General features: G+C 69.0%; 2 protein-coding genes across 2 annotated transcripts in view; one reads left to right on the top strand and one right to left on the bottom strand.

Annotated features, from left to right (window-relative positions):
• The window catches only part of HSPG2 (heparan sulfate proteoglycan 2), a 36,905-nt gene extending 18,109 nt beyond the window's left edge, over positions 1 to 18,796 (bottom strand). Inside the window, 44 exon segments of the mRNA XM_080563662.1 lie at positions 48 to 107; positions 308 to 488; positions 905 to 1,005; positions 1,085 to 1,195; positions 1,272 to 1,498; positions 2,199 to 2,285; positions 2,361 to 2,488; positions 2,592 to 2,705; positions 2,804 to 3,034; positions 3,142 to 3,222; positions 3,300 to 3,392; positions 4,248 to 4,439; positions 4,512 to 4,652; positions 4,741 to 4,829; positions 4,919 to 4,968; positions 5,052 to 5,129; positions 5,216 to 5,343; positions 5,433 to 5,546; positions 5,617 to 5,728; positions 5,808 to 5,926; positions 6,003 to 6,182; positions 6,251 to 6,427; positions 7,021 to 7,161; positions 7,479 to 7,546; positions 7,616 to 7,674; positions 7,763 to 7,849; positions 7,926 to 8,053; positions 8,141 to 8,288; positions 8,412 to 8,608; positions 8,695 to 8,871; positions 8,942 to 9,105; positions 9,177 to 9,323; positions 9,407 to 9,558; positions 10,622 to 10,766; positions 11,265 to 11,396; positions 11,467 to 11,586; positions 11,662 to 11,788; positions 11,790 to 12,019; positions 12,224 to 12,384; positions 12,841 to 12,899; positions 12,993 to 13,102; positions 13,461 to 13,544; positions 13,642 to 13,783; positions 18,652 to 18,796. Coding sequence (XP_080419788.1) covers positions 48 to 107; positions 308 to 488; positions 905 to 1,005; positions 1,085 to 1,195; positions 1,272 to 1,498; positions 2,199 to 2,285; positions 2,361 to 2,488; positions 2,592 to 2,705; positions 2,804 to 3,034; positions 3,142 to 3,222; positions 3,300 to 3,392; positions 4,248 to 4,439; positions 4,512 to 4,652; positions 4,741 to 4,829; positions 4,919 to 4,968; positions 5,052 to 5,129; positions 5,216 to 5,343; positions 5,433 to 5,546; positions 5,617 to 5,728; positions 5,808 to 5,926; positions 6,003 to 6,182; positions 6,251 to 6,427; positions 7,021 to 7,161; positions 7,479 to 7,546; positions 7,616 to 7,674; positions 7,763 to 7,849; positions 7,926 to 8,053; positions 8,141 to 8,288; positions 8,412 to 8,608; positions 8,695 to 8,871; positions 8,942 to 9,105; positions 9,177 to 9,323; positions 9,407 to 9,558; positions 10,622 to 10,766; positions 11,265 to 11,396; positions 11,467 to 11,586; positions 11,662 to 11,788; positions 11,790 to 12,019; positions 12,224 to 12,384; positions 12,841 to 12,899; positions 12,993 to 13,102; positions 13,461 to 13,544; positions 13,642 to 13,783; positions 18,652 to 18,708 — 5,629 coding nt within the window. The 5' untranslated portion in view covers positions 18,709 to 18,796.
• A 1,192-nt stretch (positions 18,797 to 19,988) lies between these two features.
• Positions 19,989 to 23,601, top strand: CELA3B (chymotrypsin like elastase 3B). The gene is made up of 8 exons (XM_080563661.1): positions 19,989 to 21,031; positions 21,112 to 21,197; positions 21,293 to 21,390; positions 21,900 to 22,034; positions 22,115 to 22,251; positions 22,733 to 22,878; positions 22,958 to 23,110; positions 23,526 to 23,601. Exons 1-8 carry the CDS (start codon positions 20,989 to 20,991, stop codon positions 23,541 to 23,543), a joined length of 816 nt encoding a protein of 271 aa, XP_080419787.1. The 5' UTR covers positions 19,989 to 20,988; the 3' UTR covers positions 23,544 to 23,601.
• The last annotated feature ends 706 nt before the right edge of the window (positions 23,602 to 24,307 follow it).

The following is a 24,307-nucleotide window of genomic DNA, read 5'->3' as shown; positions in this document are numbered from 1 at the left end:
AGGGGTTGTGTGTGGCCCCCCCACAAGATGTCCCCCTGGTGACTTACCAGGTCTGTGCCCCTCCATAAACTCAACAGGTCCATAAAACATCTGGGTCTTCGAAGGGGCTGCAAAAGGGCGGGTCAAGTTTAAAGTTGGGGCATGCGAGCCCATCACCCCGGCGTCTGGGCTCCTCAATGGAGCCGGGTTTTCCAGAAGAAGCTTTCACCCGCGCCAACACCGAAAGAACGCTCGGGGTCCCCACGGCTCAACCCCTGCCAGTTTGGGGGTGCAGAGCACCCGGTGCCCCCCGGGCTTGGGAACGCACCCTGGACGTAGAGTGTGGCCGTGCCCTCATCCATGTCCAGCATGTTGGAGCCAGTGCAGACGTAGACGCCGGCGTCCTCAGGCTGCACGTTGCGGATGGTCAGGATGCCGTTGAAGTCCATGGCGCGCGACGGCAGCGTCCCGTGGTTCTGGCGTGTCCACACCAGGGTGTAGGCGGGTGACTGGGGGGCGAGGGGGAAGAGAGGGGTGAGGAAGGGCCTGATGGGCACCCAGGGGTGTCCGTGGGTCCTGTGGGTCTGGGTGGGCACCCGCATGGAGATGGGTGGGCACCTAAAGGTGTCCCAATGCCCAGGTGGGCACCCAGGGGTGTCTGGGTGCCATGCACTGCTGCATGGGCACACAGGGGCTTCTGCATGACCTTCGTGGCCTGGTGGGCACCCAGGGGTGACCCTGCACCCTGCAGGCCCAGATAGGCACCCAGGGGTGTCTGTGTGTCCCACGTGGGTGGCTATGGGGCCTGTGTGGTAATGTGGGCACCCAAGAGTACCCATGTGCCCTGCACGACCCGGAGAGCACCCAGGGGTGCCCAAGCGATGTAGTGAGCACCCAAGGGTGCCCGCAGGCGCCCCTGGCTCACCTTGCTCTTGGCTGTGCAGATGAAGGTGACATCGGCCCCAGGCTTCACCCGCTGCACTCTCTTCTCCTCCACGGTGACGGTGATGGGCTTGGTGGGTGTCTCTGCACCGAGACGAGAGGGCTGAGCCCCGTCCCCTGCTCTGTCCCCTGCCATCCCCCCACCGCCACCACCGTGCCCTACCGGTGACGATGACCTCGGCCCGGCTGGCGTTGCTGTGCTGCAGGTTGCGGCAGGAGCACACATAGACGCCGGCCTCGGCGGGCTGGATGCTGGCGAAGTGCAGCTCCTCGCCTGGCAGTGTGGGGTGGGTGAGACCCCGGTGTCCCAGTCCCCATCCCCATCCCCGTCCCCGTCCCCAGCCCCCTACCTTGCTGCCGGCTCTGGGCGCTGCTGGGCAGGGGACGCCCGTCCTCCCGCGACCAGTGGTAGTAGAAGGGGGGGTCCCCGCTGGCCTGGCAGCGCAGCGTCACCGGGCTGCCCTGCGGCACCGCTGTGCGCGGCGGGTGCACGCGGACCACGAGGGGGGGTGGCGAGCCCTGCGGCACGCACGTCTGGCCCCGCACGCTGGGGTCCCCCACGTAGCCGGGAGCACACCTGCGGGGGGAGCACGGGGTGAGGATGTGGGGGGGTGTTGGGGTGAGATACGGGGGTGGGAATATCGGGGTGCGGAAGTTGGAGTGGAGATAACAGGATGAAGTTGGAGTGGAGATACGGAGGTGGAGATATCTGGATGGGGATATGGGGGTGATGACATTGGGGTGGGGATATAGGGGTGGAGATATCGAGATGGGGATGTTGGGGTAAGGATATCGGGGTGGAGACATCGTGGGGAGGATATGGGTAGGATATTGGGAAGGGGATGTTGAGGTGATGACACTGGAGGAGCGATATGGGGAAGACATCAAGATGGGGGTATCAGGGTGAGGATGTTGGGATGGCGATATGGGGGTGATGACATCAGAGTGAGTATATAGGGGTAGAGATATCGAGATGGGCATGTTGGGGTGAGGATATTGGGGTGATGATATTGGAGTGGGAATATGGGGATGGGGATATCAGTTGAAGATACCGGGGGTGTTGTAGGGGGGAGGTCGGGGTGAGGATGTTGGGGTGGGGATATCAGGGTGGGAACGTTGGGGTGAGGATGTTGGGATGGGGACGTAAGAGTGAGGATATGGGGGTGACGATATTGCAGTGGGGATGTTGGGGCAGGGATATGGGGACGATAATGAGATGGGGATGTCAGGGCAAGGGTACTGGGGTGACAACATCAGGGTGCCCCCCCGCCACTCACCGCTCGCAGTACTGCCCGGCATAGCCCGGCGCGCAGGCGGTGCAGCGGTACCCGCCGCCTCCCAAACTCTCACAGGTCCGCGAGAACCTGGGGGGACAGGGAAGCATCGGGGACCGTCCCCTCCCTGCGCCTCCCCCCCTCTAAGCCCCTGCAAACACTCACTGGTTTTCAGGGTGCACGAGGGGGCAGGCGCAGGGCTGGCAGTCCTCAGGGGTGCCGGCGGTGGCGTCCCCGTAGAAGCCGGGCGCGCACTGGTCACAGAAGTCCCCCGCCGTGTTGTGCAAGCAGCCCTGGAAGGGGGGGGGGGCAGTAGAATGGGGGTGCATGGCGCTGGGAGGTGGCCCCAGCACCCCAAAAAGCCGCAGGGCGCCATGACCCCCCAGGGAGACTTACGGAGCAGAGGCCGCTCTCGGGGTGGCAGGTCTCCGAGTGGCCGTTGCACTCGCAGAGCTCGCAGTGCCCCAGGTACAGCCCCCCCCCGGTGCGCGTGTAGCCGGGGGCACAGTCCTGCAAGAAGGGGCAGGGATGGGGGGGCTCAGCACCATGACCCCCCCACACCTCCCCACAGACCCGGAGCACGCCGGGTGCCCCGGGGGCCGGCTCACCTGGCAGGAGAGGCCGCGGTAGCCGGGGGGGCAGCGGCACTCCTCCACCTCCAGCGCCGGGGGGAGGCCGGGCCGGGGGGGCACGGCCACGTCCATGCTGACGCCGGCGATGCTGGACGCGGCCATGCTGGTTGAGTAGGTGGCGCGGATCAGGATCTCGTCCAGGTCGGCCAGCGCCATCAGGAGATGCTCCCGCGTGGCCGGCTGCCCGTCCGGCCGCTGCCAGTATTGCTGCGAGCAGGGAGGTGCTGTTGGGGGGGGGGCACCACCTCGGCGCCCACCCCCCAGGTGCCAGGGGTGTCAGGTGCCAGGGACCAAAGGCAGGTGCCCACTCCTACCTCCCGAAAAACGATCTCAAAGGCATGCGGTGTGCCGGGGGGCAGGTCGGGCTGGTATGCCACCAGCGTGATGTCGTTGCCCTGCGGATACAGGGGGTCAGGGGGGGCCCGCTGCTGTATCCCGTCCACAACCCCCCCCCAAACTGTCACCCCCCTACCGTGATCTGGATGTCGGCGTCGGGCAGGGGGGCCCCCCGGCCCCCTGGGGTGTAGGTGAGGGTGTAGCGGAGCCGCCCGCCGTAGGAGCCCACCTGCGGGTGGGAAAAGGGGAGGTGGGAATGGGGGGGGCCCAGTGCATGTGTGGGGACCCCCCCTGGTGCTGCCATGCAGGGACCTGAGGGTTGGCCCTGGGGAAAGGCCTCTGGGGAGCTGGGGGTCTGGGGAGGTTGGGGGGGAAGGCAGGAAGGGGATGGAAAGGAGGGAATGGGCAGGGGAAGGGAAAGGGGAAGGGGGAAGGGAAAGGAAGGAAAAAAGAAAAAAGGGAAAAAAGGGAAAAAGGGAAAAAGGGAAAAAGGGAAAAGGAAACAGAAGAAAAGGGAAAAGGAAAAAGGGAAAAAAGAAAAGGGAAAGGGAAAGGGAAAGGGAAAGGGAAAGGGAAAGGGAAAGGGAAAGGGAAAGGGAAAGGGAAAGGGAAAGGGAAAGGGAAAGGGAAAGGGAAAGGGAAAGGGAAAAGGGAAAAGGGAAAAGGGAAAAGGGAAGAAGAGAAGGAAATGGAAAAGAAAATCAAAAAGAAAAGGGAAAAGAAAGGGGAAGGGGAAAGACAAAAGGGGAAGGGAAAAGGCAAGGAAAAGGAGGAAAGGAAAAGGGAAGAGGAAAAGAAAAAGGTAGAAGAGGAAGGGAAAATTTAAGAAGAAGGAAAACTAAAAGGGAAGAGAAAGGACAAGAAGAAGAAGGAGAAAAAATGAAAATAAAAGGAAAAATGAAAAGGAAAAGGGAAGAGAGAAAGGGAGAAGAAAAAAGGAAGGCGGGAGGAAGCAGGAGGCACTGGGAGCCTGCGTCCACTTCCCCCTGATAACCGTGCCAGGGCGAGCACCCGGGGTGCCCATGGAGCTGGGGGTCCCAAGGGTCTCCCCGAGGAGGGGGCACCCCTGGGTGCCGGCCGTTACCTTGTCCCCCTGGTAGGGCTGGGGCAGCTGCCAGTAGTAGGACTCAGGGGACAGCTCCCCGAAGCGCCCGTAGGTGAGCTGGGGCCCCGCGGCGCCCATCTCCACGCTGAAGCCGGTGGCCACGCGGGTGCTGCGCTGCCGGTTCACCAGCGCGAAGCCCTGCCAGCTCCCGGGGCCGAAGGGCGTCCGGACCTGCGGGGCAGGGCAGGTGAGTGGCCTGGGGACACCGGGGGACCGCGGGAACCCATGGGGACCGGGACTCACCGTGTCGCGGGAGTAGGAGGTGCTGGCGCAGTGCTGGACGATGCCCATGCAGAAGCAGGGCAGGCAGCCTGCCGGGTTTATGGCGCTCAGGTGGAAGTGGTGGGGGCGGCAGGTGGCACAGCGGGGACCCTCCACGTTGGCCTGCAGGGGACGGGGAGGGTGACGCTGTGGTGTTGTCCCCCCCCCTCACCGATGTGGGGACACGGCACGGCACGGGGACAGGGCTCACCTTGCACTGGCACAGCCCGCTGGCGTCGCACCGCTCGCCGATGCTGCCCTGCAGGTCGCACTGGCACTGGTCACCGGTGGCACCTGGCTCTGGAGGTGTCACACGGGGGGGCAGCGGTTAGGTGGGAACCCCAACCCCAACAGAGAACACCGCGTTGTCCCCTCCCCAGGACACTCACCTCGGCACGGCTCTCCCCGCAGCGGGTCCCCCACGTAGCCAGGCGAGCACCTTTGAGGGGGCATGAAACAAGCTGATGAGGGGGGGTCCCCAAACCCCCTGCCACCCCCCCGCCACCCCAGCATCCCCAGCACCTCTCGCAGAGGCGCCCGCTGTGTCCTGGGGCGCAGGCGCTGCACGTGGGCTGCCCGTCCGTGTCCTCGAAGCAGCTCCTGGATGGGAGAGGGGAGGACAGGGCGATGGGTGAGCCCCAGCTGGTGGCCCCTGGGGGCACGGGGAGGAGGTGGGGGGCACCTACTGGGTGTCGGTGTGGGGCCCGTGGCAGGGGCAGGGCTGGCAGTCACCCGGGGTGCCGCGGGTGGCATCGCCGTAGTAGCCAGGCTGGCACTTGTCACACTGTGTGCCCTCCGTGTGGTCCCGGCAGCCCTGGTGTTGCGGGGAGAGGGAGATGCTGGCACGGCGAGGGGGTCCCCACCATGCCCCCAACTCTGTCCCCATGCCAGCAGCGGGCTCACCTGGCACTCGCCCGTCTCAGGATGGCACTCGTCGGCGTGCCCATGGCACTGGCAGCGCTCGCAGGTGCCCAGGTAGAGCCCGCTGGTGCTGCGAGCGTAGCCCACGTCGCAGTCCTGTGGGGACAGGGACAGGTGTTGGCCACCGGCCACGTCCCCAGAGCCATGGGGACAGGGGGGGGCTCACCTGGCAGGAGGGGCCGCGGTAGCCGGGGGGGCAGGCACAGTCCTCCACCTCCAGCGCCGGTGGCCGGCCGGTGGCGTGGGGCACGGCCACGTCCAGGCGGACATCAGCGAGCCTGCAGGGCGAGACAGGATATCCCCACCGCCCTGCCCGCGTGTCCCCTGTCCCCAGCCAGTGTCACACCGCCCCGGTACCTGCTCTCCATCGGTTGGTCCGTGTAGGATGCGCGGATCATGAGGACGTCGATGTCGGCCAGGGCCATCAGGAGGTGCTCCCGGGTGGCATCGCGCCCGTCCGCCCGGCGCCAAGCGTGCTGCGGGCACAGCCCCAGGGTGACCGATGTGTCCCCAGAGCCCCAGCACCCACCCCAGGGGGACGCCAGCTCTCACCTCACGGAAGGGCACGGTGACGGTGGTGGGGACACCGGGCGCAGGGGTGGCATCAGAGAAGTGCTCCAGGAAGATGCCGTTGCCTTGCAGCAGGACGTCAGGCTGGCGCTGCAGCGGCTGGGCGTCTGCTGGTGCGTGGTGCGTCACCGTGTACTGCAGCTCGCCCCCGTACGATGTCACCTGCACGGGGACAGGGCTCAGCCGGGCTCGTGGACACCCTGCTGTCCCCCCCGTCCCCACCACGGCACCTTGTCTCCGGTGAAGGACGTGGGCAGAACCCAGAAGTAGACGTCACGGGGCAGTGTGTAGAAGTCGGAGAAGACGAGCTCCCGTGGGGCAGCGAAGCGTGAGCCCTTGATCATCGTCCCCGTGCCTGCCAGGTTGGTCAGGTGCAGTGGCGACACCTCCTCAGCAGTGACACGGACCTGCAGAGGTGGGGGACAGGGGCATGGGACACGGTACGGTGCTGCTTGGCAGTGCACAACATGGCACAGCACAACATGGCAGAGCATGGTGCACCACAGCACAGCACAGCATGGCACGGCACAGCACAGCATGGCATGGCACAGCATGGCATGGTGCACCATCACACCGCATGACACAGCAAGGCACAAATGGCATGGCGTGGTGCAACACGGTGTAACACAATGTGGCAAGACACGGTGCAACATGGCATGCCATAACACAGCACAGCTTGGTATGGCACGGTGAAACATGGCACAGCACAGCATGGCACGGCACAATGCAACATTATGTGGCACAACAGGGCACAGCACAACTTGCCATGGCACGGTGAAGCATGGCACAGCACAACACAGCACGGCACAGTACAACACTGCACGGCACAGCACAGCATGGCACGGCACGGTGCAACTTTACACGGCACGGTACAGCATTACACGGCACAACATGGCACGGCACAACATGGCACGCCATGACATGGCACGGCACAGCTCAATGTGGCAAGGCACGGCACGGCACAACATGGCACAGCACAACACAGCGCGGCGCAGGGTACCTGGTCGCGGCTCCAGGAGGAGCTGGCGCACTGCCGCGAGACGCCCATGCAGAAGCACTTGAGGCAGCCGTCGGGGTTGGCGTCGCTCAGGTGGAAGGTCCCGGCCGCGCACTCATCACACTGCCGCCCCGTCACGTTGGGCTGCAAGAGGGGACAGGGACTGGGAAAACGGGTGCTGTGGGGATGGGGAAACTGGGTGCTGTGGGGATGGGGAAACTGGGTGCTGTGGGGATGGGGAAACTGGGTGCTGCAGGGAACTGGAAGCCCAGGTGCCAGGAGGATTGACAAACTGGGTGCGATAGGAGGACTGGAAAACCCTGGGGAATTGGACTGGGTGCGACAGGGATGCCGTGGGGAACTGGGTGCTGGGGAAAACGAACTGGGTGCCACAGGGGACAGGGCTGGGTGCTGCAGGGACCAGCCTGAGTGCTGCGGGTTCGGGGCAGGCGGACACCCACCTTGCAGCGGCATGTGCCGCCCACCGCGTCCTTGCCCCCGCGTGCATCGCACTTGACGAGCTCCTGGCCTGCGGGGAGAGAGGGTGAGAAATGGGCAGAGCCCGGGGGGGTGCGGGGGGACACGGGGCAGCACTCACCGATGCGGGTGCACTTGCCACCTGGCTGGATGGGGTCTCCCTCATAGCCTGGGGCGCACCTGGGGGAGGATGGGGACAGGGGCCCGTGGGAGGGGGCCGAGGGGCCCACGCTCCCAGCCCGCGTTTCACCACCCCCTGCCCACCCACCTCTCGCAGCGGCGGCCAGCATAGCCAGGGGCGCAGGCATCGCAGGTGGCCTGGCCATCCGTGTCCAGGAAGCACGACTCAGAGAACCTGCGGGCGAGGGGACGGTGACGTGGGGCCATGACGTGCCACCAGTCCCCCGCAAGCCCCCCAGGGCAGCACCCACCTGCGGGCTGGCTCGGTGTAGGGGCAGGGGCAGGGGCGGCAGGCAGTGGCCGTGCCCTGCGTGGCGTCGCCAAAGAAGCCAGGTTTGCACTTCTCGCACTGGGGACCCTCCGTGTTGTGCTGGCAGTTCTGCGGGGACAGCACAGGGATTGGTGGCACTGCCTTGTGGCTGAGCCCCCGGCCCCATGTCCCTTGTCCCCATGTCCCCGTCCTTACCAGGCAGTGCCCAAAGACCTGATCGCAGGTGCTGGAGTGGCCGTGGCAGCTGCAGCCTGAGCAGGTCCCCAGGTAGGGTCCCTGCGGCACCCGCTCGAAATTGGCGGCGCACCGCTGGCACGACAGCCCCGTGTAGCCCACGGGGCACCTGGGGACACAGCGGTGTGACGGTGGCACCCCCACAGTGGCACCACGATGGAGGCACTGCGCTGGTGGCACCACACTGGTGGATGCGCTGCTTTGCCAGGGCCCGCAAGCCACCGCCGGTCACCTGCACTCCTCGACGTCCCCGGCAGGTGCCAAGCTGGTGTCCCCAGGACTGGTGATATCCATGGCCACGTCGCTGAGCCCCACGCTGGCCATGCGCCCGTCATACACCGCCCGCACCAAGATGCCCTCCAGCTCCTGCAGCACCATCAGCAGCAGCTCCCGGCTCACCGGGGCGCCCGTCTCGTCCTCCCAGTTGTCCTGTGGGGACGGTGAGCGCCGGCGTCATCCCAGGGTGCCACCAGCATCTGTCAGCGCCCTTCAGCGCCCGTCCCCAGCGCACCCACCTCGGTGAAGGGGATGCGGCGGCGGTTGAGGACATCGGGCTGGGTGTCCCCAGCGCGCGCCTGGAGCTGGCGGCCCCGGCCCCGCAGCAGCACGTCAGGGCGGGGGGCTGGCTCGGGGGGCCCCCGGCCCAGCCGGTAGCGCACGCCATAGCTCAGCGCCCCGCCATAAGCGTCCACCTGGCAAGGGCAGCGTGGTGTCAGCGGCTGTGCCGGGGTGTCCCCAGCCCTGCCGCTGCCCCACGGTCACCTTGTCACCCAGGAAGGGGGCCGGCAGTGCCCAGAAAGCGTCAAGAGCCAGGAAGCGCCGGGACAGGTCCAGGAGCTGGAACTCCTCGGTGGCCACGTCCACGTGCAGCTGGGTGGCCGCGAGCGCCGGCAGGGATGGAGTTGATGGCACCGTCACGTTGACACCTGTGGGGAGAGGCTCAGCCCTGTGTGTCGCCCCCCTCCCTGCGCTCTGTCCCCCTGTCCCCACGACTTACCCTTGAAGTCATCGGGGCGGTCGAAGCGCAGATGCAGGCGGTGGCGGTGGCGGGCGGTGGCACGGCAGGCGGTGGTGACGCCGAAGCAGAAGCAGGGCAGGCAGCGGGATGTGCCCGTCACCTGGAAGTGGCCCTCAGGGCAGGGACCTGCGGGGACGGGGAGGGGATCAGGTGAGGGCGCAGGGACAGGGGCACAGGATGGGGAGGTGGCGGCAGCTGGGGACGCTCACCGGGGCGGGGGGTGACGGTGAGGACGCTGTCGGGGATGCCGAAGACCATGCCGCGGGTGTTGATGGCCTCGCAGGTGTAGGCGCCCTGGTCAGCCTCCTTCACGTCCCGGATGGTCAGCGTGCCCTGCCCGCCCTCGCTCACGATGGACACCCTGCACGGCACGCTCACTGCACCGCACGCTCACGGCACCGCGCGCTCAGTGCACGGCGTGCTTGGCACGTGGTGTGCTCGGTGCACAGCACGCTCACTGCACTGCACGCTCGGTGCACAGCGTGCTCGGTGCACAGCATCCTTGGTGCACGGCGTGCTTGGTGCCTGGCATGCTCGGTGCCTGGCGTGCGTGGTGCATGACACACCTGGTGCACAACACACCTGGTGCATGACACACCTGGTGCATGACACACCTGGTGCATGACACACCTGGTGCACAACACACCTGGTGCATGACACACCTGGTGCATGACACGCTCAGTGCATGACACACCTGGTGCAGGACACACCTGGTGCATGACACACTCGGTGCACAACACACCTGGTGCACAACACACCTGGTGCATGACACGCTCGGTGCATGACACACCTGGTGCATGACACACTCGGTGCACAACACACCTGGTGCATGACACACCTGGTGCAGGACACACCTGGTGCATGACACACTCGGTGCACAACACACCTGGTGCACGACACACCTGGTGCATGACACGCTCGGTGCATGACACGCTCGGTGCCCGGCACGCTCAGTGCACGCCTGGCACACCACGCCGCCCAGTGCGAGGACCAGCCTTGGGCACAGCCCCGCCCCCAGCAGAAGCCCCGCCCCCGGCAGAAGCCCCTCCCCCAACAGAAGCCCCGCCCCCGGCAGAAGCCCCGCCCCCCGCAGAAGCCCCGCCCCCAACAGAAGCCCCGCCCCGGCAGAAGCCCCGCCCCCAACAGAAGCCCCGCCCCCAACAGAAGCCCCGCCCCCAGCATAAGCCCCGCCCCCAGAAGCCCCGCCCTCACCGCTCACCTTTGCAAAGCCCCCGCCTGCGGCAGGCCCCACCCCTCGCCAAGCCCCGCCCCCTCACGCCCCTCCCACCCCACAGCCCCGCCCCTTGCGCGAGCCCCGCCCTCGCAGGCCCCTCCCCTAACCGCAAGCCCCGCCCACCATTGGCCCCGCCCCTCCCGCGGCCCCGCCCACCCGGTGGCCCCGCCCCTCCCGCGGCCCCGCCCACCTGCGGCTGGGGGGGATGTTCCCCCAGTTGAGGCGCCAGGTGATGATGGGGGTGGGCACGCCGGTGGCAGCGCAGGTGAAGCTCACCGTCTGCCCCGGCACCGCCTGCACCGACTCCCGCGGCGGCGTCACCACCTGCGGCGGCACTGCAGGGCGCGCGTCACCCCCTGCGCCCGGCACCCCCCCGGCCCCCGGCTGCGGGGACCCCGGCGTCCCGGCACGGTGCCGCGCCGCAGGGTCCCCCGCCCAGCGCAGGGGACGCGGCGTTCCATGGCACCACGCTGGGTGGCACGGCACAGGGACCCCAGCATGGCACGGCTTGGGCACGGGGTCCCCAGCCCAGGGACCCCCGCCCCACTTGGGTGGCAGTGTCCCCAGCCCGGCACGGCTTGGGCACGGGGTCCCCAGCCCCACCTGAGGGACGCAGCGTCCCAGCACGGCACCCAGCACGGTGTCACATCAGCGTCCCCAGCCGTGCCACAGCTTGGGCGCAGCGTCCCCAGCACCGGCTCCCAGCCGTGCCCAGCAGCGCAGCGTCCCCATCACCGCGCCCCCCAGCTTGGGCGCAGCGTCCCCAACACGGTGCCACGGCACGGTGCCCCAAGCCCCTCCCCGGTGTCCCCGTGTCCCCGGGTGCCACTTACTGCAGCCAACCTCGTCGGAGCGGTCGGGGCAGTCGGGCTCCTCGTCGCAGTGGTAGCTGGCGGGGATGCAGGTCCCGCTGGCCACGCAGCTGAACTGGTCTGGCCCGCACGCCGCGCCGGGCGCCTTGGTGGCTGCAACGGACCGCAGCCATCAGCCGGAGCCATGTCACCGCACGTCCCCACCGCTCCCAGCCACACTCACGGCAGTCGGTCTCATCCGAGCCGTCCCCGCAGTCGTTGTCCCCATCGCAGCGCCACAGCTTCAGGGCGCAGTGCCCGTTGCGGCACTTGAACTCGTTGGGCTCGCAGGGCGACGGGGTGCCTGGGGGGGGGGGCAGGGTGTCAGCACCCACCCCGGGGTGCCACCGCCACCGCCGCCGCCCCCCCGGTAACTCACCGCAGTCCTCCTCGTCGCTGCCGTCGGCGCAGTCGCGCTCGCCGTCGCAGAGGTAGTCGCGGGGCACGCAGCGCCCGTCCGCGCAGGTGGCCTCGGCCGGCCGGCACCCGGCTTTGGGTGGCGGGGGGGCGGCGGGTGGTGGCGGGGACGGTGACCAGCGGGCGGGTGGTGGCGGGCCGGGCGGTGCTGGGGGGCGCGGGGCGCGCTGAGGAGGTGACCGGGGGGGGCTCGCCGCAGCCCTGCTCGTCCGAGGCGTCGTGGCAGTCGGGGCGGCGGTCGCAGCGGTACTCGTGGGCGATGCACTCACCGCTGCCGCAGGAGAACTCCAGGGCGGTGCAGGGGCGCAGGTGAGGGGTCACTGCACGGGGGGGGGGTCACCGTCAGGGGGGGTGTCCTGCGTCCTGTCCCCCCCCCGTCACCCGCCCTCAGATGTCACAACGTGAACGGCAAAAAATGGGGGGCTCAAGGCGTGCTGGCACGCAGGACCCCGTGCAGTCCCCAGTGGCCCCACAGTTGGGGTATGGGGGGGGGGGGGGGTGTTCTGTGCCCCCCCGGTGCTCACCGGCCCCCAGGCGCCGGAACTGGAAGCCGACGGGCGAGGTGACGAAGGAGGCGATGGAGCCGGCAGCCACCACGTCCCGCAGCACGGCCCCGATCTGCGCCTCGTCCCCGTTGCCCTCCGAGCCCACGTCCAGCTCCACGAAGACGCTGCCCTCCAGCTCCCTGAGGGCAGGGGGTCAGCGCCCCAAAGCCCCCCACCCCAACTCCCTGCACCCCCAAAACTTCCTGCTCCCCCAAAACCTCCGCTGCACCCTGTACCTCCCTTGCACCCCAGAACTTCTCCTGCCCCCAAACCTCCTCTGCACTCCCCAAAGCATCTCATCCACAGACCTCCCTGTGACCCCAAACTTTCCTGCACCCCAAAACCTCTCCACCCTCCCAAACCTCCCCTGCACCCCAAATATCCTCATGTCCCCCAACCTCCCCATATCCCACCAAACTTCCCCTGCACCTCAAACCTTCCCATCCCTCCTGAGCCTCCCCTGCACCCTGAGCCTCCCCTGCACCCTGAGCCTCCCCTGCACCCCGAGCCTCCCCACCACCCCCAAATCTTCTCGTCCTCCCCAAACCTCCCCTGCACCCCCAAACCTCCCCGCTGCCCCCCGTGCCCCCACTCACTTGATGAACACCACGTTGACCATTTGGTCCCCGGGGATCTTGTAATACTCTGACTCCAGCTGATGGAGGGGAAGCACGGGGGTGAGGGCGCACCCTTGGGTGCCCCCCACCAAAACCCGGGCTGGGGGTGCCCCCTGGTGCCCCCCACTCACAGTATCCACCACGGCCTCCGAGACCTCCCGAAACTCCTCCGAGTTGGCATCCTCCAGCCGAGGACTGTAGTCGATGCTGTGGGTGAAGTTCACCAGCGCCCGAAAATAAACTGCGGGGGAGGAAGAGGGTGTTGGCGCCCCTGAAAATACCCCCCAGGTACCCCCGTCCCCAGCAGCACCCCCCCGCACCAGCCAGCCCCCCGCCACTGAAGGAAACCAGCCCACAGCACTGGGAAAGAGTCGGAAGGCGCCGGGGGGGGTCACGAGAAGTGGCACTTACTCAGCGGGGGGTCATCCTCGGGCTCGGCCACCACCATGCCCGCCGGCGGGGGCACGGGCGCTGCCCGCCGAGGAGGAGGAGGAGGAGGAAGGAGAGCAGAGAGGATGGAGAAGAGACAGAGCTTGAGCGCAGCGCGGAGGAGCGCGGTGTCCCGCGGGCGCCGGTGCCACCCAGCGGCGTCCCCTTACCGGTGGGTGCCAGCCCGACGCCGGGCGCCGGGGGGCCCCTGGCCACCAGCTGGATGTCACCGCTGCCGTACTCCCCGCTGCCATCTGCGAGAGCAACACCGTGAGCCCTCGGGGGCACGCAGGGACCACGCGGCCCCGCGTGTATGTGTGCGTCCCCCGGTGCCACCCCGTGCCACGTTACCCCCGGACGCCTCGTCTGCCAGCAGGTCCTCGTCATCAGAGAGCTGGGCGTAGTACCGCCGCCCCCGCGCGCCCCCGACGCGGTCGGCCACCGTGTCCTCGGGGAACGTGGTCTCGGCCAAGCCCCTGGCACCGTGGGTCACCTGGAGGGGGGGGGGGGGGACACGGCCATCACCGCCGGGCCACGTCACCGGGGCTCCCCCGCCCCGGGGCTGCTGGGAGGGCCGGGGCTGCATAGCTGGGCGGTGGAGTCACGGCCGACGCGGCTGGGGGGGGGCGGGGGGGGAATGAGCTCATCTCGCCCCCCCCCCCCCGCCGCCCACCCACCGCATTCCTGCACCCAGCGTGGCCCCAGCGTGGGGACACACGCGTGTGCAGCTGCACCCGGGTGGTGCGCGGCGGGGGGACGCGTGTGCACCGCGGCAGGGGGCCGTGCACAGGCGCTTTCACCGCCGTGCGTGCGCTGACACGGGGGTGAGTGCTCCGTGCACGGCGGCGTGTGGCCGGGAACATGCATCCACACCGCTGCGTGCGCGTGCCGGCTCGTGCATGTGTGTGCACGGCAGCGTGGTGCCACGCGAGTGCATCTGTGCTGCTGCACGTGCACACTGACACAAGGACACGTGTGCATGGCGACACGGGGATGTCTGCGTGTGCATTTGCACCACCACAAGTGCAGCGACATGGGGCACGCACATGCACTTGCACTGCCACGCGTGTGCCGACACCGGGATGTGTGTGCACAGCAACACAGGGGTGTCTGCGTGTGCATTTGCGCTGACACGGGGACACGCGTGCACAGCGACATGGTGCTATGTGCACGCCCTCACACTGCTACACGAGTGCAGGGACACAAGGACACATGTGCACGGACACAGGGACATGTGCGCAGTGACACAGGGACACATGAGCACACCAACACAAGGACATGTGTGCGCACCGACATGGGGACACGTGTGTGCACTGACACAGGGCTGCTTGCATGTGCATTTGCACAACCTCGTGCACGCACCGACACGGGGACACGCGTGCACAGCGACACAGCACCATGCACCCACACCCTGCAACTGCAACGCCCCTGTGTGCACACGCGCATGGGCACCAGCACCCTGCCGGCTGCCCCCTTGGGTGCCCCCAGCACCCAGCGCGGTGCCCACGGTGCCGGGGGGGGGATGAGGGCCGCCCTCCCCCCCCCCCACTGGCGCCCATGCAGGCTGGCGAGGAGGAATCCGTCGGGGCAGCACTTTGCTGTGCAAACAAGCGCGGGCGGATTAAGCAGGCGCTGGGGGCCGGCGCGGAGCCCAGGGGGATTTACCCACTCGCCCGCACAATGGGTGGGAATCGGAATCGTGGCATCCCCCCCCCCACCGCGCAGACGGCGGGCACCCCAAAATAACCCAGCTGCGGGAGGGGATGCCCCGCAGGTGCCACTGCTGGCCTTGGCTGCTATGGCATAGGGGGTGCAATGGGGGAAACTGAGGCACAAGGGGAGGTCCCCCAGGCATGCACTGAGCTGGTGAGCGCTCTGCTGCTGCTCCCCACCCCCCATGCACGCATGGAGTTTGGGGGTGCTCTGCTGGTGCCCCCCCTCCCCCCCCCATGGATGCATGTAGTTTGGGGGTGCTCTCCTGGTGCCCCCCCCATGCATGCACGGTGCTTATGGGTGCTTTGCTGGTGCCTCCATTGCATGCACTGAGTGCGGGGGTGCTCTGCTGGTGCCCCCCACGCATGCACCAAGCCTGCGGGTGCTCTGCTGCTGCTCCTCACACACGCACTGAGGGGGGGGTACACTGCTGGTGCCCCCATGCATGCACTGAGCTTGTGGGTGCTCTGCTGGTGCCCCCATTTCATGCACCGAGTGTGTGGGGGTGCTCTGCTGGTGCCCCCATGCACGCACCGAGCTTGGGGGTGCTCCACTGCCACACATGCACCGAGGGGGCGGGTGCTCTGCCATCACCCCCCCCCGCACCCCCAAACACGCTGCAGGTGTCAGGGTGCTCTGCCGCTGCTCCCCACGCGTGCACTGAGCTTGCGGGTGCTCTGCCACCACCGCCCCCACGCAGCGGGGCCTGGCGGGCACGGAGCCCCCCCCGGCCACCCCAGCCCAGCTGTCCGGTGGCGGGGCCGGGCGCCAGCGGGGCGCGGGGGGTGCGGGGGGGGCCCGGGCCCATCTCGGGTTACCGGAAGCGGCCCCGGCCGCGGCACCCGGGCGCCCGGCTCACCCGGCGGGGCAGAGCGCCTGGCCGGACACCGCCGCTCACATTTTCCACTCGCTGGCCCAAATCCTGCCCCAGGCTCCGTTGGGACAGGGGAAATGGGGCGCGGGGGCCCCTGGCTCCGCAGCACCGGCTGGAGGAGGAGGAGGAGGAGGAGGAAGAGGAGGAAGCACCACCCCGCTGTCACGTCCGCCGGCGCCACGTGCGGCTTCACTCGACGCCCCGAACCGCAGAGGGCCCCCCCCTATAAATCCACCCCCCCACCCTATGGATGTGCCCCCCCCCTTTGCACCGCGGCGTCCGGGCGAGGAAGAGGAGGAAGCGCGGGGTGACGCACCGCCCCGGCGCGCAGGAAGCCCCGGCCGTGGAGGGGCCAGGAATAATAACCGGGGGGGTTATTAATAGCCGCCCCCCCCAGCCCCATTGTTTCCCCAAGGCCGGAGCTCTCCAAGCCAAAAGGTGTTCCCCCCCCCAGCTTCCTCCGCCCGCCGGCCTCCCCGGCCAAGGGCACCCGGCTGCGGTGCTGAGTGCCTGTGGGCTGGGGGGGGGGGGGGTGGAGGGGGTGCACCCCCCCGTGCCGCCGCAGCTGGCGGGGACGCCCCCGGGGACGCCAGCAGCTGCCTGACCCCCCCTGACCCCCCCCCCCCCCCCCAGTGATTTGGGGGCAAAAACAGCTGCAGGGTGGGAGTGTTGGCTGGGGGGGGCCCGAACCCCGCTGGAGGAGAGGGGGAGCTAGGCGGGGGGGGGGGGGGAAGCAGGGTGCCCCCCCCCGGGCACATTCCTCCCTGCTCCGCATTGCCTAATTTATCCCGAATGGCCGCGTTTCGGGGCAGAGGGAATGCGAGGGGACCGGGCGCGCTGGCACGCCGGGCTGGCGGCCGACCCAGGCAGGCGGGCGGCCTCCTCCTCCTCCTCCTCCTCCTCCTCCTCCTCCTCCCCGGCCTCCTCCTGGCCAGGCCATCTTTGGCGATGGGAGAGTTCGGCCGCGGCAGGAGCCGGTGACGGGGCAGGGGCGAAGCGCGCCCGGAGTGCGCGGGGCCACGTGCGGCGGCGGCGGCGCCTGGGGGGGTCCCCGGGGGTCCCCAGCAGGGTGGCGCGAGGCTGAAGGCCCCACACGTGCAGAGCCGTCCCTCAAAGCACGCTCAGGCTCACACTCACGCACGGGCGTGCAAGCGCACGCAGATTCCTGTGCGAGCCCAAGTGTGCGAGCGTGGCACGGCACGGGGGTGCGCGCAAGCCATGTGGGTGGGTGCCAGCCTCCCCCCCCCCCCCCCCCGCCCCGTGGCACGGCGTGCACGCAGCCGGGGGGCACACGCGTGTGTCTGTGCGTGCACACGCGTGTGCGTGCCCCACCGCGCCCCCCCCCCGCCCGCCCCTGCCCCCAGGCCCGATGCTATCGCACATTCCTGCCCTGACCTCTCCCCGCGCCCGCCTTAACCCTTCCCGGCGCGGGACACTTTGGGGGGGGGCACCCCCAAGCCCCCAAACCCCCCCCTAACGGGGTGGGGGGGGCTGGCCCTCACGCCGTGGTGCCATAGGGCTGGTGCCCCCCCCCACACCCCCACCCTGGCACATTCCTGGGTGTCCCAGGCATGCTTGGTGCCCCCCCAGTCAGGGTGCCACCGCTGTCCCCAGACCCCCCTCGCCCGCACAGTGGCAGCGGGGCTCGGGGGGTGCAAAGCCGGAGTCCCCCCCCCCCCCCCCAGCCTTGTCACCCCTCTGCCCTGTGGAGGCGGGGGGGGGGGGGGCACGGCCCTGCCAGCATGGCCCAGAGCAGAAAGGCCCCTCTGTTCTCCGCCCCGGGCAGCGTCCCAGCCCCAAACCACCCGGCTGCCCCCCCCCCGGCACGGGTGGGGGCCCCACAGCACCCGGTGGAACCCCCCCAGCTCCACGCTTTGGGACCCCCCCCAGATTTGGGGACCAGGCCCAGCCCTATCACAGCAGCCCCAGCCTGCACCCTGAACCCCCTGGGGGTACCCAAGGGACCCCCCCAGGTAACCCCCCCATGGCTGGTGGCCCCCCCAGCCCCCGGGGGTATTTCGGGAGCGCTATTTTTACAGGCTGCCCGGTGCTGCCTGTCACCCTTTAAATTTAGCCAGGGCGGGAGAGGGGGATGGGGGGGGCCTGGGGGGGCGCAGCACCCCAAAAGCAGGATGCGCCCCCACACGTGTCCTCCATGGGACCTACGGGGTCCCACGGGGTCATGGCCTGACCCCCTGTTTGCTTTGGGGGATGGTGGGGACCCCAAAGGCCGGGGGACCCCAATTCCCAGACGGGACGGGGCAGGGCGGTGGGGGCCCCCGTCTCCAATCCCCCCCCGTCCACGGGAGACCCCAGTTCCCTCGGGGACAAGGCACGGGGACCCCACGCGCCCCCACTCCGTGGGTGACCCCGGCTCCCTGACGGGGCCAGGGATGGGGCAGGGGGACCCCACAGCCCCCGGGGGGACCCCAACTCCCCCTGGTCCACGGGGAACCCCGGTGCCGCAGGGGTCAAGGCAGGCTGCCCCCCCCCCCCCCAGCGTTGCAGCGTCTCCCCCACGTCCCCGGTTGCGCGTGGGGTGCGGGGGCGGGGGGGGGGTCCCCCAACTCCTCCGCGGGACGGGGCGGTGAGGACGGCGGCCCCAGCCGAGGGGGGCACGGCGCACGGCGGGGGCGGACGGGGGGGGAAACCGGAATTCCTCCACGGGACAGGGCACGGGGGGGGACCCCCACCCCCGGACCCGGTACACGGGGGGGGGGAATCCCCCCCCCCCGCTCCCACCCGGCCCCGCTCCCCGCCGCCCCCAGACTCACTCCGAGGGCACCGAGCAGCAGCAGGGCGCCCAGCGCGGCGGGCACCGGCGGCCCCATCGCCCCGCTCCGCTCCGTCCCGCTCCGTCCCGCTCCGCGCCGCCGCCCCGGTCCCGGCCCCGGCCCCGGGCCCGCCCCGCTTGCTGGGCGGGGCCGCCGGGGCACGCGCCCACGGAGGGGACCGGGGCACGCGCCCACGGGGCTCGTTGGGGGGGGGGGGGGGAACCGGGGCAGCGCCGCGCGCGCACGCGGGGGCGCGTGGGGACGTGGGGGGCACGGGGACAGCTGGGGACACCCGGGGGGCAGCACGGGGACACCGGGGGAGGGGGGGGGGAGTGGCGTGGGGCGCCTCTGTGCCTGGCCACGGGGACGTGGGGACGCGCGGGGACAGCGCGGGGACGCGGGGAGCAGGTCCCGTGCGGGCGCGTGGCAACACCTGGGGACACCCCGGGAGCACTTCGGTGCGCGGAGACACGGGGGGGGGGGCGGGGACAGCGTGGGGGCACCTCCGTGCATGCCCACGGGGGGGCGTGGGGACAGCGTGGGGACAGCGTGGGGACGTGGGGAGCACCTCCCATGCAGGCGTGACAACACCTGGGGACACGCTGGGGACCCTTTGGTGCACAGAGACATGGGGTGTGCGGGGACAGCTCGGGGGCACCTCCGTGCGTTGGCACAGGGACACGGGGACACGTAGGGACACCGTGGGGACACGTAGGGACACCGTGGGGACACGTGGAGCACCTCCTGTGCAGCCACACGCAGCCACACGGCAGCACCTCTGTGCGCACCCACGGGGACACGGGGGTGCGTGGGGACCGCGGGGGCACCGCTGTGCACGCCCGTGGGGACGTGTGGGGACGCTGTGAGGACGTGGGGCGCACACAGGGACACGGGGGGCTGTGGGGACACCCAGGCACACGCTCGGGGACACACGTGCGCACGGGGCTGCTGCTGTGTGACGTGCCCACAGCGACACCCAGGTGACACAGGCGGGCCCATGGGGACACCCAGCGCCACCAGGGGACCCCACAGCCCCCAGCACAGGGTGGTGGCGCTGGGTCAGCCCCAGGCTGGGACAGGGGCACGGGCGTCTATGGGGGTGATGGGGGTGATGGGGGCCACCAGCTGCGTGGGGGGGGTAGAGGGACTATAGGGGGCAAATGGGGTTATACGGGGCTGTGGGGGAACCAGGGGCATTGGGAACTGTGGGGGATATTGGGGGTACAGGAATATAGGGGATACGGGGGTTATGGCTGCACAGGGGTTGGTAGGGGCTATGGGGGGAGCAGGGGCGTTGGGCAGTATGGAGCATATTGGGGCGGGGGGGGGGCTTGGGGAGCATGGGGGCTTTGGGGCTCTAGGGGGACCAGGACATGAGGGTATGGGGGGCACAGGGGCTATGGGAGTACAGGGCATATAGAAGCTATGGGGTGCCAGGTCCATAAAGGATATGGGGACTGTAGGGGACACAGGGACTCTGGGGGACACAGTTGTTCACAGGAGCTATGGGGGGGCACCAGGTATGTGGGGGTATGGGGTTTATGATGGCATATAGGGACTATAAGGAGCACAGGGATATAGGGTGTCTGGGGGCACTAATGGTGTTGGGGATGTGTGGGAGCTATGGGGGAACACCAGGGCTATGGGGAACACAGGGGGTAACTGGGGGGCTGGGGGCACCAGGGGCACGGGGGCTATGGGGGCAGAAGAGCCCTGGGGAGCACAGGGGCTGTAGGGTCCATGGTGGATACCTGGCGGTATGGGGACATTGGAGGGGACAAGGGACCTGGGGGAGTATAGGGGTTATAAGGGGGCTGGGGACACCAGGAGCACAAGGGGTATGGGGCTACAGGAGGCAGAGCTGCTATGGGAGGGGGGCTGTGGGGCCGGGGGGGTGTATGTGGTATATATGGCACTGAGTCCATGGGGGGGCCATATGGGGACACACAGCCCCCAGCTGCACCCACGCAGGCCTGGCTGGACGGGTGCTGGTGGCCATGTGCCCCCCCCCCAGCCCCCACAGCCAAGGCCAGGCGTTAATGGTTAACCCCCGGCCCCCACACCTGCGTGGCTCCCAGGGGGGCTGGCACCCCAGGGTGCCCCACGCAGGGCGCCAGGACCCCCTCAGCCATGCCCGTGGGGTGCCCCCCACAGTGTGACCACAGGGAGGGGTCCCGGCACCCCCCCACCCCGCAGGGGAACCCCGCACCCCCTGGCAGCACCCAGCTGGGTGCCGGCTGCCCCTTCCCAGGGGTGTCCTTGGGGCGGGGGGTGCCCCGATAAGGGGGGAGATTTAAGGCTGGCGACCGCCCCGTGGGCCCTCGCCGAGCCGTGATCATGATGCTGACGCTCCTCGTCCCCCTGCTGCTGGTGGCTGGCGGTAAGCTGTCCTCAAACCCCTCCGGCATCCCCAATTTGGGGGTCCCGGCACCCCGGGGTGACCGGCACCCTGCCTCTCAGGCTGCCAGGCCGCGGTGCTGCCGAAAGAGCCGCAGTCGCGGGTGGTGAACGGGGAGGACGCGGTGCCCTACAGCTGGCCCTGGCAGGTGAGCGGCACGGGGACGGGGACGGGGACGTGGCGGGGACACTCAGTGGGTGACACGGCGCCCTCCCACCCCGTGTGCCCGCGTCCCCGCCGCAGATCTCGCTGCAGTATGAGCGCGACGGCACCTTCCGCCACACCTGCGGGGGCACCCTCATCGCGCCCGACTGGGTGATGACGGCCGCGCACTGCATCTCGTGAGCGGGGCGCAGGATGGGTGCAGGGGGGGCGGGGTGGGTGCACGGAAGGGGTACGGGGTGCAGGATGGGTGCAGGGGGGCTGCATGGTGCAGGGTGGGTGCATGGAATGGGTGCAGGGTGCAGGAGGGGTGCTGGGTGGGGTAAGGATGATGCTGGATGCAGGGATAGGTGCATGGAGGGGATGTGGGGTGCAGGGTGGGAGGACGGGTGCACGGAAGAGGTGCAGGGAGCAGGATGGGTGCAGGGGGTGCGAGGTGCAGGATGGGTGCACGGAAGGGGTGCAGGAGAGGTGCAGGGTGGGTGCACACAGGAGGTCCAGGACACACCGAGGACAGGCATGGGGGTGATGGGCTATGCAGGATGGGTGCAAGGAGGGTGCCACGTGGGCGCACAGAAGGAGTGCAGGCTGCAGGGATGGGTGCAGGAGGGCTGCAGCCTCCGTCCCCTGGGGCGCCCCCGGTGCCACCCAGCGTGGCGTCCCCTGAGGGCCGTGTCCCCACGGGCAGCTCCACGCTCACCTACGAGGTGGTGCTGGGTGAGTACGACATGAGCTCCGCCGAGGGCCCCGAGCAGCGCATCCCCGTCGCCACCTCCGACATCTTCGTGCACCCTAAGTGGAGAAGCTCATGTGTGGCCTGCGGGTGAGCCGGGGCCCGGCGGCGCGGGGGGATGCTGTCCCCACGCAGAGCCCCCATGACACGTGTGTGTCCCCACGTGGCAGCAACGACATCGCCCTGATGAAGCTGCGGCACAACGCGGTGCTCAACAACCAAGTGCAGACGGGGCAGCTGCCGCCTGCGGGCACCATCCTGCCCGACGGCTACCCCTGCTACCTGAGCGGCTGGGGACGTCTGTCCAGTGCGTCCCCGCGGCGTGGGGACAGCGCCCGGCTGCTCCCCGGGGAGGGAGAGGGAGGGACGGGGGGGAGGATGCGGGATGGAGAGATGGAGGAAAGGAGGGATGGGTGGCGGAAGGAAGGGAGGTGTGGAGAGACAGGGATGGGGGAACGGAAGGAGGGATGGGGGGGATGGAAAGGGGGAAGGATGGGATGGAGGGAAGGACGTGGGAGGGAGGGATGGGGGCTCGTTGGAAGGATTGATGGATGATGGACAGATGTTTGGATGGATGGATGGATGGATGGATGGATGGATGGATGGATGGATGGATGGATGGATGGATGTGGGATGGATGGAAGAATGGATAGATGGATGATGGATAGACGGATGATGGACGGGTGGTGTGTGGATGCTGGATGGACGTGGGATGGATGGGGCTGGCGGGCAGGATGCCAGGCACAGGGCTGTCCGCCTGGGTCCCTAAGCCCCCATCCCATTGGCAGCTGGGGGCCCGCTGCCAGACCGGCTGCAGGAGGCGCTGATGCCCGTGGTGGACCACGAGCACTGCACGCAGCCCGACTGGTGGGGCAGCCTGGCCATCCGCACCACCATGATCTGCGCCGGCGGAGCCGAGAAGGCCGGCTGCAACGTGAGTGCCGATCCGGGCTGCGCCGTGCTGGGGGAGCCGGGGCACCCCAACCCCAGCCTGACCCCGACCCCATCCCCAGGGCGACTCGGGCGGCCCCCTGAACTGCCAGGCTGCCGATGGGCACTGGGAGGTGCACGGCATCGCCAGCTTCGTCTCGGGACTGGGCTGCGACACCCCGAAGAAGCCCACTGTCTTCACCCGCGTCTCCGCCTTCGAGGACTGGATCGCCGAGGTGGGTGCCAGGGTGCTGGGACAATGGGGTGCTGGGGTAATGGGGTGCCAGGGTGCTGGCATGCCAGAGTGCCAGGATGCTGGGATGCTGTGGTGTTGGGGTACCAGGTTGCTGGGGTGCCATAATGCTGCGGTGTTGGGGTGCCGGGGTGTTGGGGTGCCAGCGTACCATGGGGCTGGGATGTCGAGGTGCTGGGGTACCGTAGTGTTGGGGTGCTGGGGTGCTGGGGTGTCAGAATATTCGGATGTCAGGGTGCCAGGGCACCGGGGTGCTGGGACGTTGCAGTGCCAGGGTGCTGGGGTGTCGGGGTGCCCAGGTACCAGGGTGCTGGGACATTGGGGTGCGGGGATGCCGGGGTGCTGGGGTATCAGGGCACCGGGCTGTCGCACCCCCCTCAGCCACTTCTCTCTTCCAGACCATGAACAACAACTGAGCAGGGCAGCAGCAACCTCCCGGCATCGCAGAGGGCAAATAAACCCGCAGAGCTGGCACCACGCGTGTCCCGTGTGCTGAGGGGGAGCGGGTGTGCACACACGGGTGTGCAGCCGGGCACACGCGGGCGCCTGGCAAAAGCGGCCGCCTTTGCCAGCAGATGGCACTGGCAGAGCGGGCGCGGGGAGCGCGGCTGCACCCATGGCTGTGCCCGGGTGCCGCGGGGATGGGCACCCAGAGACACCCAGATACCACGGGGATGGGCCCAGAGGGAGCCCGGAGACACCCAGGCACTATGGGGACAAGCACCCCGGGGGGCCCTGAAGCTATGCTGATGGGTCCCCCGAGATGCAGTGACACCCACAGGGCAAGGACCCCCTGTCCCATGGCACCCTGATGCCATGAGCACCATGAGGTGTCCCGGTGCCACGAGGATGGGCTCCATCCTCCTCCCCAAGGCACCCTGAGGCCACGGGGATGGGCCCCCCTGAGGCCTCCCTTGTGCCATGGGGAAGCTGTCCCCGTACTCCTCAAGGTGCCCTGACAGCACGATGATGGGCCCCCGAGGTGCCGTGATGCCGTGGCGATGGGCACCCAGCGACACCCTGATGCCACGGGGATGGGTGCACAGCAGGACCCTGATGTCCCAGGGACAGCCCCCCCTAAGGGGCCCTGATGCCATGTGTCATCCCCGGGCCCCCCAGGTGCCCTGGTGGGCACCCAGAGACACCCGGGTGGTACGGGGATGAGCACCCCGAGGTGCCC

This window comes from Anser brachyrhynchus (genome assembly GCF_964034855.1).
Source record: "Anser brachyrhynchus genome assembly, chromosome: 21".
NCBI lineage: Eukaryota > Metazoa > Chordata > Aves > Anseriformes > Anatidae > Anser > Anser brachyrhynchus.
Note: the sequence above shows the minus strand (reverse complement) of the source record. Positions and strands in the feature narration are given on the sequence as shown.